Source organism: Pituophis catenifer, unplaced genomic scaffold (assembly GCF_029215685.1).
Source record: "Pituophis catenifer annectens isolate HBS135680 unplaced genomic scaffold, rPitCat1.0.hap2 SCAF_1, whole genome shotgun sequence".
NCBI classification, from domain to species: Eukaryota; Metazoa; Chordata; class Lepidosauria; order Squamata; family Colubridae; genus Pituophis; species Pituophis catenifer.
In genome coordinates, this window is record NW_027256881.1 from 311,577,922 (window position 1) to 311,594,117 (window position 16,196).

At 35.7% G+C, this 16,196-nt stretch overlaps 1 protein-coding gene across 1 annotated transcript in view; it reads right to left on the reverse strand.

The window, feature by feature from the left end:
- CCDC85C (coiled-coil domain containing 85C) overlaps positions 1-16,196 on the reverse strand; it is a 165,145-nt gene that overhangs the window by 17,272 nt on the left and 131,677 nt on the right. The window contains exon 3 of the mRNA XM_070931553.1: positions 13,210-13,314. Coding sequence (XP_070787654.1) covers positions 13,210-13,314 — 105 coding nt within the window. The remainder of the gene's footprint in view (positions 1-13,209; positions 13,315-16,196) is intronic.

Here is a 16,196-nt window from a genome sequence, read left to right on the forward strand (position 1 = left end):
ATGCCATTGGACAAAGGTCCAGGCATATTGATATAAAATTTAAGCACGTGAGACAATTATCTCAAGATGGATTCATCAAAGCAATACATTGTGATACTTCTGAACAATTAGCTGACATATTAACGAAGCCTTTACCTTCTAAACAGCACAAATATTTAACTTCTAAATTGTATGTATTATATTGTCCTGAATCTGAATGTAATTGGTGTTGTATAGCGAACCGGCATTTAGAGGGGGATTTGTCAGATGTAAATGCCTTATTCTCTATTGTGTAAATAATGTATATATGGGACATCAGGGGTTAACTTATTCTTTGGATTTTAATGTATTCATAATTTACCACTCCCATTCCTGGCTCCACCCCTTGTATATATAAGGAGCCACCCTCACCATTTTCTTTGCTTCTATCTTGAATATTCAGCGAATATAGAATGCCTATTATTATTAAAGAGAAATATATTTAAATCTCTAATTCTTATTATCTTTATTGAGTCTGATCCTGAAAATATTGCAACAGAAAGTTTATTAGATTTCTATACCGCCCTTCTCCCAGGGGACTCAGGGCGGTGTACAACCATATTAAAACACGTAAATTTATAAAATTTAAAACCAATTAACAACCCTAGAAACAGTCACAGCCATCTTAATATATAGTACTGGTGATGCTTCAAGAAGTACAACTGCACCGGTTTTTATTTAGAGAAGCGTATCTTAACCTTGGCAATTGTTAAGATGTCTGGACTTCCTGAGCATGGGGAATCCTAAAGTTAACAAGGTTGACAACTGATTTAGACAATCCCTTCATAAACATCTTGATTTGGAACAAAATATTGTGACTCAACGACAGCAAATGAAAACTATATATGTCACTACCATTGTTTAAACATTTAAAAGTACTGCAGTAGCATAAAGTATTGCTGGATGCATGAAATTCTAGAGCAGTGTTTCTCAACTTTACTAACTTTAAGACATTTGGCTTTGATACTCAGAATACCCATGCTGGCTCTAGAATTCTGGGAGATGAAATCAACACATTTTAAAGTTGCCAAGGTTGAGAAACACTGTTTTAGAGTAACATTATGAGGTATGACATAATGAGAGGAAGCATGATGTTTAAGACACACTTGATAGTAGCGTAATGAATTATAAACATATCTCATTGCACAGCCATTTGCCTAATTTAGATATCGAACTAATGCAGTGGTAGGATTCTGCCGGTTCAGCCGAACTGTTTGTTAAATTGTTGGCTCGCCCCCCCTGCACCACTGAGCGAGGGGTGGGCGAGCCAGCAATTTAACAAACGGTTCAGTGTTTTTTTATAATTTTATTGGCCTCGCAGCTGTTCAAAGGGCCACCCTAGAGCTGATCAGTGTTAAAAGAAAACAAATGAGTAGACAGACGCCTGCAAAAATAAATGGGTAGACCAAGTGGTGGGATTCTACTTCGGTAGAACTGGTTGTTAAGTAGTTAAGCCAGTGGTTGCCAAAGTGGGTGGTACCGCCCCCTGGGGGGCGGTGGAATGCCTTAGGGGGCAGTAAGAGGCAAGGGGGGCAGCAGGGGGGCTGTGGCAAGGAGGGTGGCCCCACCCTGTGGCCTGTGCCTCGCAGCACTTACCTCCTTGCAAGCAAACAGCAAGAAAAAACAGCCTCTTCAGCTTCAGCATCGGTTAATTAGCACAAGTTAATTAGATCAGCCTCCCGACTCTCAGCTGATTTGCTCTCAGCTGTTTTGCCAGGGCTCTGTTGCTATCCGCAAAGAGTGCTGGAGCAGATTTTTTTCCCCTAGCTATGCTGAAAAAGCAAAACTGAAAGTAAAGCAGGGTCTTTGCTGCAACATGACAAAATGAGGCAGAGAGAGATTTCTTTTTCTTTTTCCTCACCAAAAAAGGTAGGTGCAAAACTGCAAACAATGGGAAATTTAGGGCAACAGACAGATCAAGATTTTAAAACACAAAAGAAAAAAAGCTCTATTTAACTAGGGAATTGTAATAATTGAGATACTATTAATTGTATATTGTGTTGAAAGCAGAAATGGTTAAATTGTGGTTTGGAGGAATATATGGGGGGAATTATTTGGTTTATTATTATTGGTAAATATAATTAATTGATTTGTAAGAAATTGGATTGCATGGAAATAATTGGAATATTCATGTTCATATTGATTAATATATAAAAAAGATAGTTATATAACTAATTGATTTATATTAAAATGTTGAATTTGTATTAAACAACTGTAATATTATATAATTAACCAATGTGAGGATGGATATAAAAATAGATGACAATGGGAAGGGGTATAATATAGAATAGAAGGGAAAAATTGAATTTGATTAAGATTAGAGATGAGGATGAAAGGTAATATTGGTTTTTTTAAAAAATAGATGAGGAATAAATATGGCAAAAAGGAAATATAGAAATTGTAAATTTAATTGAAATGACTAAACACTGTTTAAATTTGTGAACCGGCCAAATACTCTGTTCAAAGAAAATACATTGTATGTTTGTATGTGTGTTTCTAATTATTGCTATTTATTCATATTTCTTCTCTTTTATTCTTTAAAGTTTAACAATTCATTCTTTATCTTAATATCTTTATATTTGTTTGGGGTTGGCTTTCTTCCCTTTCATCTTTTTTATTGTACAGCAATCTTTCTCCTCAAACCTATCACCTCTCTCTTTTCTTTCCTTCTTACTTTCTCTTCCCCCCCTTCTTCTCCTTCCTACTTGCTCTTCCGTTCTCCTTCTCCTCCTCTCTTCCTCCCACTCTTACCTTCACTCCTACTCTAATTTCCCTTCCCTTCCTTCATCCCTCTCTATTGCTGTATCCTTTTGTGCATATGGACTACTCAGAGGGCTGAAAAAGTTATTTTTGACTGGTCCTCGCACTTTTGACCAGTCCTCGAACTTACGACTGTCCTCACATTTTACGTTTTTGCCCTATCTTGTCACCATGGTGAAGAGAAGCAGTTGTGAAATGAGTGACACGGTTGTTAAGAATGCCGCAATGGGCATAAATGTGAAGATGGTCATAAGTGCGAGGACCGGTCAAAAGTGTGAGGACCAGTCAGAAATGACTTTTTTCAGCCCTCTGAGTAGTCCCTATGCAGATAGCCATGCCTACCCGGTCACATGACCAGTTAGCCACGCCCGCCTGGTCACATGACCAGCTAGCCACGCCCACCCAGTCACATGACCAGGTAGCCACACCCCCAACTAAGCCACAGCCACAGAACTGGTTGTTAAAAAAATTGAATCCCACCACTGAACTAATGTATCCATCACCTTAATCCTAGGTTGTTTTGGGTTTTTTTAATTTATTGTATATATATACAGGATTTCACAACTGGGCATGAGTTACACACAATTCATTTTGCAATAGTACTTTATAATAACTCTTAAATACACTACAATTTTAACTACAGAATACTTGTATTCCTTGTAATAGTGATCTTTTTTCCAACTTATGAAAACCACTGTTTTTCTTAACATGTTTGTGAAATGAACAGTAGCTTGTGGATGACTTAAACCATTTTTCCTCACCACCTTTTCATGTATGCACACACACATATATGCACATGTGTGTACCAGTGGTGGGTTTCAATTTTTTTTACTACCGGTTCTGTGGGTGTGGCTTGGTGGGCATGGCTTGGGCATGGCAAGGGAAGGATACTGTAAAATCTCCATTCCCAGCCTACTCCAGGGGAAGGATACTGTAAAATCTCCATTCCCTCCCCAGTCCAGGGGAAGGTTACTGCAAAATCCCCATTTCCTCCCGATCAGCTGGGACTTGGGAGGTAGAGAATAGATGGGGACAGGGCCAGTCAGAATTTTTACTACCGATTCTCCGAACTATTCAAAATTTCCGCTGCCAGTTCTCCAGAACTAGTCAGAACCTGCTGAAAACCCACCTCTGGTGTGTACATACATACACACAACAAAATCCTTGACTGTTATGCTGTGATAGAAGAATCTGTTTGTGCCAAATGTAATCTAAGGTTAAGTTAAAGGCTGAAATTAGATCTAAAATATGTTAAAGGCTAATTAAGGTTATTTTTAGGTCAGGGCAGATGGATAGAGACCACGAAATTTCTGAATACTTTCTTTAACCATTTCCACTACATTAGAGGAAAAGGTAGTCACTAAACAAGAACCACCTGTGAGGTCATCCCGGTAAGATGTGTTCTTGACAAAACCTATGTTAGTTCCATATAATGGCAACCTTCTTTTCTAAATGCTTGGTAATGTATTGCTTAACAATCTATTGGCCAATATAGTCATTAAATATATTGATCTAAAGCCTCTCTTCTTTTCTCCATTGAACTTTGGAATTTTTTGCACTTCTCCAGACTTCTAGTTTTTTTGAGGGGTTGAAGTTTATACTCTGTGGTTCCAAAATCATTTATACCAGCTGCTTCAGGCATCTAGAATTTGACAGTACTCTGGCCTTGGAGTGGGTTATGGTCTTACTATATTTAATCAGTCCTAAGCTGCATTCTGACCTGCTTTCATCAATCAAGTTAGGAATAATGTTTCTAACAATCAAGAACCATCTTGATATATGACATATTGCGAAATCTAATCAGACAGAGGAACAAATACTATTTGTTTCACAATTGATTAAATATATTTGCAGATGAGGACAATTTTCTCCACAATGTGAATAACATACTGATAACTAACTCATCCAGTTGTTGATTCTCATTTGGTTATCTATCTGAATTCATCTAGTACACAATCATCTCTTTTGAAGGTCACACAGGAATCCTCGGATGAAACTCTAGGTATATTTGAAATAACAAATTGCTCCTTCCTTCCCTCCTTCCTTCCTTCCTTCCTTCCTTCCTTCCTTCCTTCCTTCCTTTTTTCTTTTAGAAGTCAAACTGTAATTCTGTGTATAAAGACTATCAGGAAATGTCTAACCATTTAGGCTGTACATTTATTGTACAACTTTAATTGATATTTCCCCCTTATCCTTCCTGCTACCCTTTTCCCCCTTCTGCATCAGTTTCTATGGAAACAAACAGCAAGATAATGCATAAATGCATCTACTGATATCATATGAAAAATCAGTTTGAATGGTGGCATGGGAAATGCACGCTATGTGATAGAAATTTGACAGGTTCAGTCACCTGTTAAACTCAGCACATACACTTTAGTTTTCAAAACACTCTATTTTTCCAAAAAATATTCTGTCAACCATTGTCCTGCCATGCCTTCTACAATATTAAACATTCATGAATAGAAAAATGCACAATGAGACTACTGGATCAAATGTTAACATATAAACGTCTGAAAATGTCTCTTATCAGTTCTTTAATGATAATATTTCAAATGTATATGCGTGTTTATATTTTTCTTGGCAATGCTATATAAATAGTTCCTCATTTAAATTCCTAGGTAATTCCCCTATTTGGGCACTAACTAAATTGACCATGCTTAGATTTTGAGTTAATCAAAGCTGACCAAAGACTACAGAACCATCTGCTAAAACCTCTCCTGTTTATATATTGTATTTTTAACAGGGTGAATAAAAATCAATGATTTTTTAAAAAAATAAAAAAAAATCAGATTTTTTTTATTTAAATTGGATTTTTTTATTTAAATTGGATTTTTTTTATTTTTATCAAATTTATTTTAATAAAAAATTTTGGGGGTAAAAATCTATCGTAAGATAGTTTTCTATTTAAGATACATAAATAATTTAGTTTATTCAGGATGAAATGGAGCTTAGTTATGTAGCATGAGGCTGTACATTCTGCAACACTGGGACTATCAGTGGGTCAAAGGAGTAGCAGAGATGACAGTTGCTCTTTAAAAATTATGATTTAAATCGAGTTGATTTAAATCAAGCCTTTTTACTAGTGATTTAAATCATGATTTAAATTGTGATTTAAATCAACTCGATTTAAATCAAATCCACCCTGATTTTTAATAATAGTTTTACTGTATTTTTTTGTTGTTTAATTAATCCGTATTTAATGTGTTGTAAGTTATCTTGGGGAAATTTTCCAGTTCTGAAAGGTAGAATACAATTTAACAAATAAAATAGGTAAATAAACGAAATGATTTCTCCTTGCTTTAAAATTTAGGGACCCAGATTTGAGATAATTTGAATTCTAAAAGTTCAGTACTATGGATGAACTCCAGTTAACATCACTTATCTAGTTTTAATCATGGATCCTGGATATCAAATTTTGATTTCTAGAACCAAAAACATTGGAGAGTAATGATATTCTTACACTGGAACTTCTTGCCACGGAGTTCTCATCAAAATTGGGTTTGTTTTGGTTGTTTGGAAGTTAATAGAACCCATTTTGTGCTATAGTACCACTGAGCAGGATTACCTGGAAACTCACTTTTTAGTTCTGCAGCAATTGTGTGGGCTTTGAAGGGTTTTTTTTTTCCTACTGCAGATGATTATGCAGTAAATAAAATTATACAAAAACAATTACATTGTTGCAGACTATTTACAGGTCCATTTAAATACAGAAAATGTTCCAGTTCTTTAAGGATAAAAAGAAAAACATTCAAGGGGCCAGTAACTAAATAACAGAAAAAGAAAAATCAGCATTTAAGGTGATAATTCAAATTTTTCACATTCATGCCTGACTCACATTGCACATCAGGGGAGACAGCCCAGGCCCTATCATAAACTAGGTTGTGGTAGCAGTTCTTCCAAGCAAGCATCAATTTAACTTAAATTGCAGGATGATTCATTCAGAAATGTGCCGAGAAATCACACCATTCAATTTTAACATGCTGTCATTATCGCTTGCTGAGAAGTACAGTTGGTGAGAACATGTTAAAAGGGGAAAAAGAAAAAGAAAATCTACCCCCTCCTTCTCCTCCTCCTCCTCTTGTTTTCAAATCTGAACCCTTCAGTATTTTTGCAGAAGAAAATATTGCTCATTATGGAGGGAGGGCACTGAACTGTGAATGACAACATATACACAAAATCCAACAATAAAACAAGAGATTCTTCTTTCTTTTCCTGCATAGATTTGTGCTGAACTGTAACATTCCTTGGTTTTTTGGAAATATGAAGGAATTTTCAACAGAGGAATCTTCCTTATATTTCTAAGAAATTTACTTACAATTAATCAATCACAAATGACAGGAAAATTAAGAAATTACAGGAAAACCATGTTTATGGTAAAACCAACCAACTTAGGCATGGCTGAGTACACACATTTCTCTTCGGTTAATTTTTTTCTATGATCTGAGATGGGGAAAGATTAATACAAGAGTTCATGTAGCTGTAACTCGGGGTCCCATAATGCAATAGTCCAGTGATGGCTAACCTTTTCTGGACTGAGTGCCCAAAGCATGCGCCCAAGCCCCCAAAATGCAATGCATGCTTGGCCCCTGTGCATGTGCCCTGCCCCCTTGCATGCGTGTGTGGGCCCCACATGTGCCCCGCCCACCAATGCATGCACAGCCCCCATGCTCCCTGCCTCCCACCCATATGGTGCAGAGACCCAAAAGCCAGCTGCTGGCGGGAAGCATGTGCGCATGTGCAGTGCTGAGCTGGGGTGACGGCTCACATGCCCACAGAGAGGGCGCTGCGTGCCACTTCTGGCACATGTGCCATAGGTCCGCCATCACGGCAATAGACTCTTCCTACTAATCCAGATCTACTGTTTTGTTCAAGAGAAAAACATGCTCAAGGCAGGTGTAAAGTAAGGTGAGAAATATTGAAAAGTCCTAAGCCAAAATGAATCTACCATCTTCTGGTTTCAGAGTTTGGGACCTTTTTTTTTTTAACACAAATGGGCTTTTTCTAAACCAGCTTAAAAAAATGAAAATATACAGCATGAAATATTAGGGCTTGATGAGTTACATACAGAATTAGAGAACTTGTGTGTGTTTTGTACTGAATGTGTAACAATTTATGGTATAGTTTATATATGGAAGGACTAATCTCAAATCTCTACTTGATTTGAATTTTAGTCTTTGCTATCTAGAGATAATCCAGGAATAGGGAGAAAATGCATTGTAATGGAGATGAGCAACTCTGATTATCTTAGTTTGAATGTCTTGGTCCCAAATCCTTTGGCCAAAATTTTATCACGACCATGTATAGCTTTGATATTGCCATAATAGAAAAGCTGCAGTATATCCAATCATGATTGATTTATCTCGTTAGGAAGAAGATAAACCTCCCTAACAAGAAGAGGCAGACCAAGGAAATACTGTAGATATCATAATTTGTTTCTACCAGAACCTATCAGGACAAGCCCCAAAGAAATGCAACTAAATAAGGGCATTAAGAGTTAAGTAAAAATAACATTCATAATATTGGCCCTTGTTTAATGACCACTCATTCAGCAACCTTTCAAACTTACAGCAGGTGTTGAATAAGTGGTAGTTACAACTAGTCCCGGGAATTCCAGGTATTGCAGCATCCCCCCTCCCAATGACTGCTATCTGCTTCTTGGCATCTGGCTCATGATTATTATGCTAAAGTGAGCCATGATCCCATGATCACAATTTCTGACATTCCCAGCTGGCTTTCCACAAGCGAAATCAATGGGAAATACAGCAGGAAGTTGGAAGTGATGATCATATGAGGTCCTTGCTTAACAACTCATGCAGTTCTTGCTTAAGAATGACAATCGGGACTGCCAATCACTGCATTTTACAATCGCATTGCTTAGTAATGGCAATTCTTGTCCCAATTACCATAGTAAATCAAGGACTACCTGCATAGAAGGTTAAGAATTTTGATTGAATGACTTGAGGTGTTTTGAGAGATGTACAATTAAACACCATATAGCATTGCAGCTAGAATTTTAGTACGAAATAATTAAACTCTTGTTGGGCAGAGTTGCTACAGTGTTGGACTGTATATTTAACAATCTCCAGGGATGTTTTTAAAGTCTTATTTTAAGATCACTCACTTGCAGGTGCAATGGATGGAAGTTTGAAAGTAATCCCCTAAGTATTTAGAGGTTGTAACCCACTCAAAATGTCTCCCACTGATCTTCCAAATAACTGGCAACATAAGCACTTTCTTGGGAATACTAAAACCTTTATTTTAGTATACACTAGAGCCAGTTTAGAGGGCCAGTTTGGTGTGCTGCTTATGGTGCTGAGCTAGAAAGCAGGAAACTGTAAATTCATACCCTTAGACATAAAAGCAAGCTGGGTGATCTTGGACCAGTCACTCTCTCCCAGCCCTAGGAAGGAGGCAAAACCAAACCATTTTCAAAATCTTGCCAAGAAAACTGCAGAGACTTGTTTATGCAGTTGCCAGGATCAACATTGATTCAAAGGCACACGTGCACATACACAAAATTTCTAGAGAACTAAAATGATAAAAGAGTTTTAAATAATCTATGCATACTGAGATGAGTTATAGATAGAATACCTAAATCATCCACATATAAAAATGGAGATGGGGCAGTGGATGAGAGATGGAGGAGAGAATTCTGGTTTAGCAAAAATATCAGAGTTACCACTGTTGTAAACATTGAAAAGTTCCTTGTTTAATGTCTTTTTGGTGGATATGTGTTCAATTGAATTTCTTTTGCGATTATTCTTCTGTTGTGTAGTAACATCTGGTGCAATGCTGTTATAATTAAAAGAGACAGCATTCAATCAATGTAACAGCTAATTTCTTCCAGAGTCTGTCACATGGAATTGAATCAAACTCTGCCCTTTAATTTAAAAAAGCAACATACAGTTTTTGATTAACTGGAGTATGTCTTGGCTAGGTGATGTTAAATTATGCTTAGGTCCATTGTTGAATGTTGAAATCTGAATGCCGTCTGTTCAGGGATCAAAATGTTCTCTGATTGTACCCAATTCAATAGTCTCTATTATAAAATGTAGCATATAATTTGCTGATTAGGATTAAAAGACTATTTGGTCAATAATCAGTCGGGTCACACTTGATTAGATGTGGGAAAGAAAGAAAAAGAATAAATTGATTAAAATTCTTAAATTTCTTAGTCTACCACAAGGATAGGTGGTGGATTATATACAAGAGAATAACTTGGATATTAAACAATTTCCCAAAACTAATGAGTGTGGGAACCACTGTTCAACTGCAATCAAGAAGGAAAGTCTTATGCTTTGACTTGCACAAATTTATTCTGGGATCCTAAATAGTTTTGATTTGTTTTCTATATGATCACAAAGTCTGGGAAACCTGTTCTGGGTTTGGAATGAAAAATTAGACTCTTTAAGAAGATAACATTACTTGATTAATTAATTCTAGGTTCATATAATAAAGTTGGCATAATAATCACAGGTAATTCTTTTATTTCTTCCCCCTGCCCCTCCCCCAATCTGTCTCTCCCTCACAGACACACACACATACACAGAGAAAGAGAATTTGACTTGCTGATGAAGGATAATAGCACACTAATCATAACTCAATAATTTCTTGTTTTAAACTACTGGATACCATCAGTGTAACAAATGCTATTTGTTACTACTTTTGGTCCAGTGAAGTTTTAAATCTAGTCTAATCTTATTCTGTTCAAGAGTGTACCAAATTATCAGTTTGTTAGTATTCTATCCAGCCAGCAAGCTGCCTATTTACTAAGAGGACATTTGATTCAAAGTAACTGTGACATTTCATTATTGAACATCCACTATTCACTTGGACTGCAGGCATCCAATTTAAAGCAAAACTACCCTGGCTGCTTCGGTCTCTGTCTTTCATATTTAAAGAACCGCGTTGTCCTAGATCACATGGAGGTGGATTTACAAAAGTGAAAAAATAGAATACTCTGCCATAGGGCATAAACTAGGGAACATATATCCTTGCAGAGAAGGAAGAGAATAACAAGACTGAATAAAAGATTTTTATCCAAATAAAAAAAAATTCTCTGTATTTTACTGTGTTCCTCTGAAATATTCAGTCATATATATAACTATTTATAGTCTTTTAATCAATAGAATTAACAAGAAAGTGGGGGGTGGGAAGGAAAAGGCCATTTCCCCCTTCACACCTAGAAAGGCTTTATTCCAGATGCTATTCTCTTATTGAATATTTAATTTGCGTCAGATATATCTACTACACAGGTGCTCATGAATTAACATTTGGGGTTGTTTGAAAGCCAAACCAATCTACCTATCTGCCTAGCCCAGCCACTATCTTGTCTCACCAGACACAATATATCATTAGCATCATGGCAGTATTCCATAAAATCTACTCAACCCAACCAAAAGAACTTGCACACCCTTTTCAGGGAGTAAGGAACAAATCAAAAGGTTTGTTTAAAAATGTGCATGTAAACATACACACACACACACACACACACACACACACACACACACACACACCTGTTTCTTTTGTGATATGAATTTGGCTCCATATAAGTTTCTGTGAAACTGCCCCTTTGGAAAAATAATTCTGGGACTTATGCCCAGTTAGAAGCCACGTTCTATGACTCAGGGAAGGCATTCTGTCCCAGGAATTTGTTAGGATCAAAACCATAGGATATCCAATGCTGTGGGTGTGAAAGCAGGCAAATAATTAACTGCAAAACAAACTTGCCTCTCCAGGGAAACTCACAGAATGAGCATCCCACTGTATTTGAAGTAAAATTAAAACCTTGGCATAATTATTTAATATTAAGTCTGACTAGTGTAATCAAAAGGTAAAATTTGCTTGTTTTAGGATGGTCTTTTCAAATCTGGTATTTTGCAATCTATCGAACATTTCAGTTACTTCATGCATACAATATACTTCTCCTGGTATCAAACATTTCTTTCTGCAAATAACCTCAACTTTTATAAATAATTATTTGACATATTTTAAAAAGCTTTTCTTTACCATTAGTATAAGCATCTGTCTCAAATGAACAAATAAGGGTTCTTTCATCCTTGACACAAATGGGTAGAATCAGTAAGCTAGACAGTTAGGTATTAGAAATCTGAAAACTACTGTTGGCTTTCCCTCATGTTTAGGAAGACATTCAATAGATTAAAAAGCAAACTGGACCTTAATATTTGATTGGTAACAGATGCATGTAGTAAGTATCACTTTGCAGAGAAATCACAATAAGGTTATTTTAATCTTCCAATGTTGGACCTAGTTGAGTGAGTAGAGGATAGACTTTGCACTCTCATGTACATGTAAGACTAAGTAAAGACCCAGTAACTGTATTACACCATGATATGGTTAATATTGGAAGATACTGTGTGGATACCAGTACTACAATCTATAATCCATCATTTATGGTTAGATGTGTTATGTAAACTTCACCAGTTACAATTTATTCAAGTAACTATAGATGATATGTCATATTTTAACACAACCGTATACATGTGCTGTATATAGCTCTCTATGGTATTTTGTGATGTGTGAACCCACATATTATGACTTATATAACATAATGTGTTATGTGGGTATCATTTTAGGCTATTGAGCCAAACTATATGTGAAGTGCATATATTTATTCTTCTTTCCCTTACTACATTCCTTTTAATTCCTTCAAAATGATCTAGTACGAAGAATAAGCAGTGCGACGTAACATTTATTACTTCTTATATTGTATAAAAGTATTCTTAGCACAGTTAACCCTTTAAAGAAATTTGGTGATTAGTTTCTACTGTGTAATCTCTTATCAGCAATTAAATTCTAATAATACAAGATTCCATAGTCCTAGAAAAATATTTAGGAGATTAAAATGTGAAGACATGTAATTCCTGATTTATGGAGATAACAAAAAAAAAAAAATCTCTTAAGCTTCTCTGTAAAATGCCAAATATAGAATTAAATGGTTTATGAACTAAGAAAAAAATTGTCAGTCTAAATAGAAAGCAAGAATGTAAGTAGAAGATGGTTTTACGAAATATTGTATACTATACACAATATGTACAAAACACAATGGATGAAGCCAATACAAAAACAAACAATACTATTGCTTAGCACCATATATATCCAGTTATTATATCAAAGGCTTTTGCTTCATCAATATGTTTTTAAACTATTGGTTTAAAAATGGAAAATTTGGGGAAATCTCTGATACTATATTCTAGTCAATCTGCTTCCTACAGGGGACAAAGTACTTTCTTAATTTCCCATATATACTATTTAGCACATCGCAATAGATGTACAAATCTTGATCTCCTGCTTTATTTGACAATCTTCCAGAAATGAACATTTTTCAGTTGGGTTCTGGCTCCTTTTCTATACAAATCTAAGGCTCCCATCAGCATAATGAGAACGAGTGGATTTCTGTGTGTATCTTACATTTTGCATGGCATCCTGATACTGCGACAATGAAGACAGCTGAGACTCAGAATGGTATGGGGATAACCCTTTCCTAAGGGTCCTCAGATCCCCAGTGCTTGATTGCTGAAAAAAGAGAGACAAAGACAAAGCAGGACATCTGTTTAGACCCAAGTAAAACATGAAATTTAATTCCATTATATTTCCTTTTTTGGCTCTTACTCCATCATCTAATACATCTTGTTCAAGGCACATTTATCTTTGCACTGTATGTAGGGCTGGACTCTATTGGCTGGAAGACATCAGCTATATAATTGGAAGGGAGACCATACTCCATTATTCCATCTCTCTCTGTAGCCCTCAGTATTAAACATCTCTGAAGGTTTAAAGAAGGAAATTTTGGAGGAAGAATTATGATAGCCTGTTGGCAACAGCTTTCTACTGGTGGTAGTGAGAAGAGGTCCTGAGAATAATTAAATTCCACACAATTAGAAAAAAATATATTTAAATCAAGAATTGGGGGGGAAACAAACTATTTTAATCACTACAATTTAATGACACATTTTCTAAAACTTAGAAAATAGTTTTCCAATTGTGCCTTGGCACAAAATTTCCAAAATTTTGTGCCTTGATGTTATTCTATTGACCTTCCATGTAAAATAATATTTTTGGAAGTAATTTGAGACAAAATACATAATGATACACAAGCTATATTTTTTTTTCATGTCTGTTGTGCTTTAAGAGTGGGCCTTATGATTTGAAAATTCTGAAAATGTAAAATTAGCTACATACCTTTAGCAATTTCTATTACTTTGTTTAGAAAATTAATAATGATAAACAAATGGGCTATTTAGAAATAAGTTTTGGAATGCACCCATTATCCATTCCAAGTATATTTCTTTTTCTCAATCAATAGCAACTGCATCTAAACATATACTTAACAATATCTGAATCTCACATAAATTCCCTTGCAACATGGTCACTTATTCAGGTGAGGAAATTACAAACAGACACATAGCCATACACATAAACACATTAAACAAATACTGTATGTGACATATAAAACAAAGAGTTTTCAGTGCAATGTTACAGAACATGGCTTATATATTTCAAAACAGATTTGGGTATACTTTGCTTAAACCTTTGACGCTGTTTTGGATAGTAGTGTTGGGGATGCATTTGTCATTTTGAGACTGTGGTGGAATACTAAAAAAGTAGCTGCTCTGGGACATGTCTATTTTTAAAAATGGCACGTAAAAGAGTATGGCCAGCCACAACCTATCAGGATGTTCTTAACCATTTCATAGTGATCTTTATTATACTAGAAGCTAGTACTTGCTTTTCAACACTCCGGCTCCTTATCTGTCTAAAACAGGGGTGTCAAACTTGCGGTGTCACGTGACATATTGGGACTTTTCACCCCTTCGCTAAACCAGGAATGGGCATGGCCAGCGTGAGACACATCTGGCCTGCGGGCCGTGAATTTGACAGCCCTGGTCTAAAAGGTCAGATGCATCAGAAGGCTGTAGGCACTAAGGTAGGTATTTGCTGACATATGTGCATTCATGAGCACCACACCATCTACTTTTGACATATGATACTTGTTTTTTTTATCGAAGGACAATTTCTATTTTTCCAGTACAATAACAGTAAATAACAGAATAACAGAATTGGAAGGGACCTTGGAGGTCTTCTGCTGAAGCTATACTACTATACTATACTATTTCAGACAAGTGGCTGTCCTGTCTCTTTTTAAAAGCCTCCAGTGATGAAGCACCCACAACTTCTGAAGGCAAGTCATTCTACTGGTTTATTATTTTCCCAATCAAGAAATTTCTTCAGGTGCTTTGGAGAATAGACTGACCGCCTCTTCTTTGTGGCAGTCCCTTAGATATAGATATCATATCACCACTTCACTGCACTGTACTTACTCCTGTACTTACTTATTGTATCATATCAGTTGCTGATGTTAATTACTCTCATAATTATAGTATCCACTTAAATAATAATGCAAATGTTTTAATTAATTGTGTGTTTCTTTTCTTTATATAATTCCTTTCATATTCATTGTGTGCTATCAAGTTGATGTTAACCCTTAACAATTACATACATTTTATATTAATACAACACAGAAAATAAATATTGTACTACAATTACTTGTATAATCCCAAAAATATATTACTACCATCCCCAACCAGTAGGTATTGTTATAATACCAATTAAGCACATTATTTTTATTTCAATAAAACTATATCTCTGTGGTATATTTCAATAATATTACAATATAAGGCATTTGTTATTATTTATTTTCAATATTACTATTATATTAAGTCATTAATATTGTATCATACAACAAAACCCGCATAATAATGCTACTGTATGTCAGCAGCAATGCATTCAATGTAAACCAACGTAGGCTTACATACAACAGCCTTACTACTTTATTACATAAGAAAAAGTAAAGCCACTGACTTGGAGAGTTTTGGGGGGGGGAGGAGCCTGCAAAATTTTCAGACCATTGAAGTTTCCTGTGTATCAGAATCCAAGAACATGTAAAAAAAATCTGGTGAATGATCCTTGATAGCAGAGGTGGTATTCAGCCGGTTTGCACCGGTTCACACAAACCAGTGGCGGAAATTTGGCCAACAGCCCTGAAATAAGCAGCAATTTGGACGCATCTTCAAACTGTCACTCAAGGAATGTTTCATGTAGTAGCATGGTATAAAGCCCTATGTTGAATATCAATGTACAGCCAGTAGACATTTTAACTATGACTCATCTATATTGGCAAAAATAAAGGACTGCTGTTGAAAGCGATGCTGTATTTTTCTCAGAACAAAGGTAATTAAATTCTTGTGTATCACTCAATGATTAAAAAAAGCAGAGCTGTTATAAAGTATGATGATTGATTAAAATATAAACAGGTTGAAAAAATTACAAAGTTGTAAAGCATGCCAAGTAGGAACAGTTGGCTAGTTTAATTCTGCTAAGTTTGCTAGGAAATCACT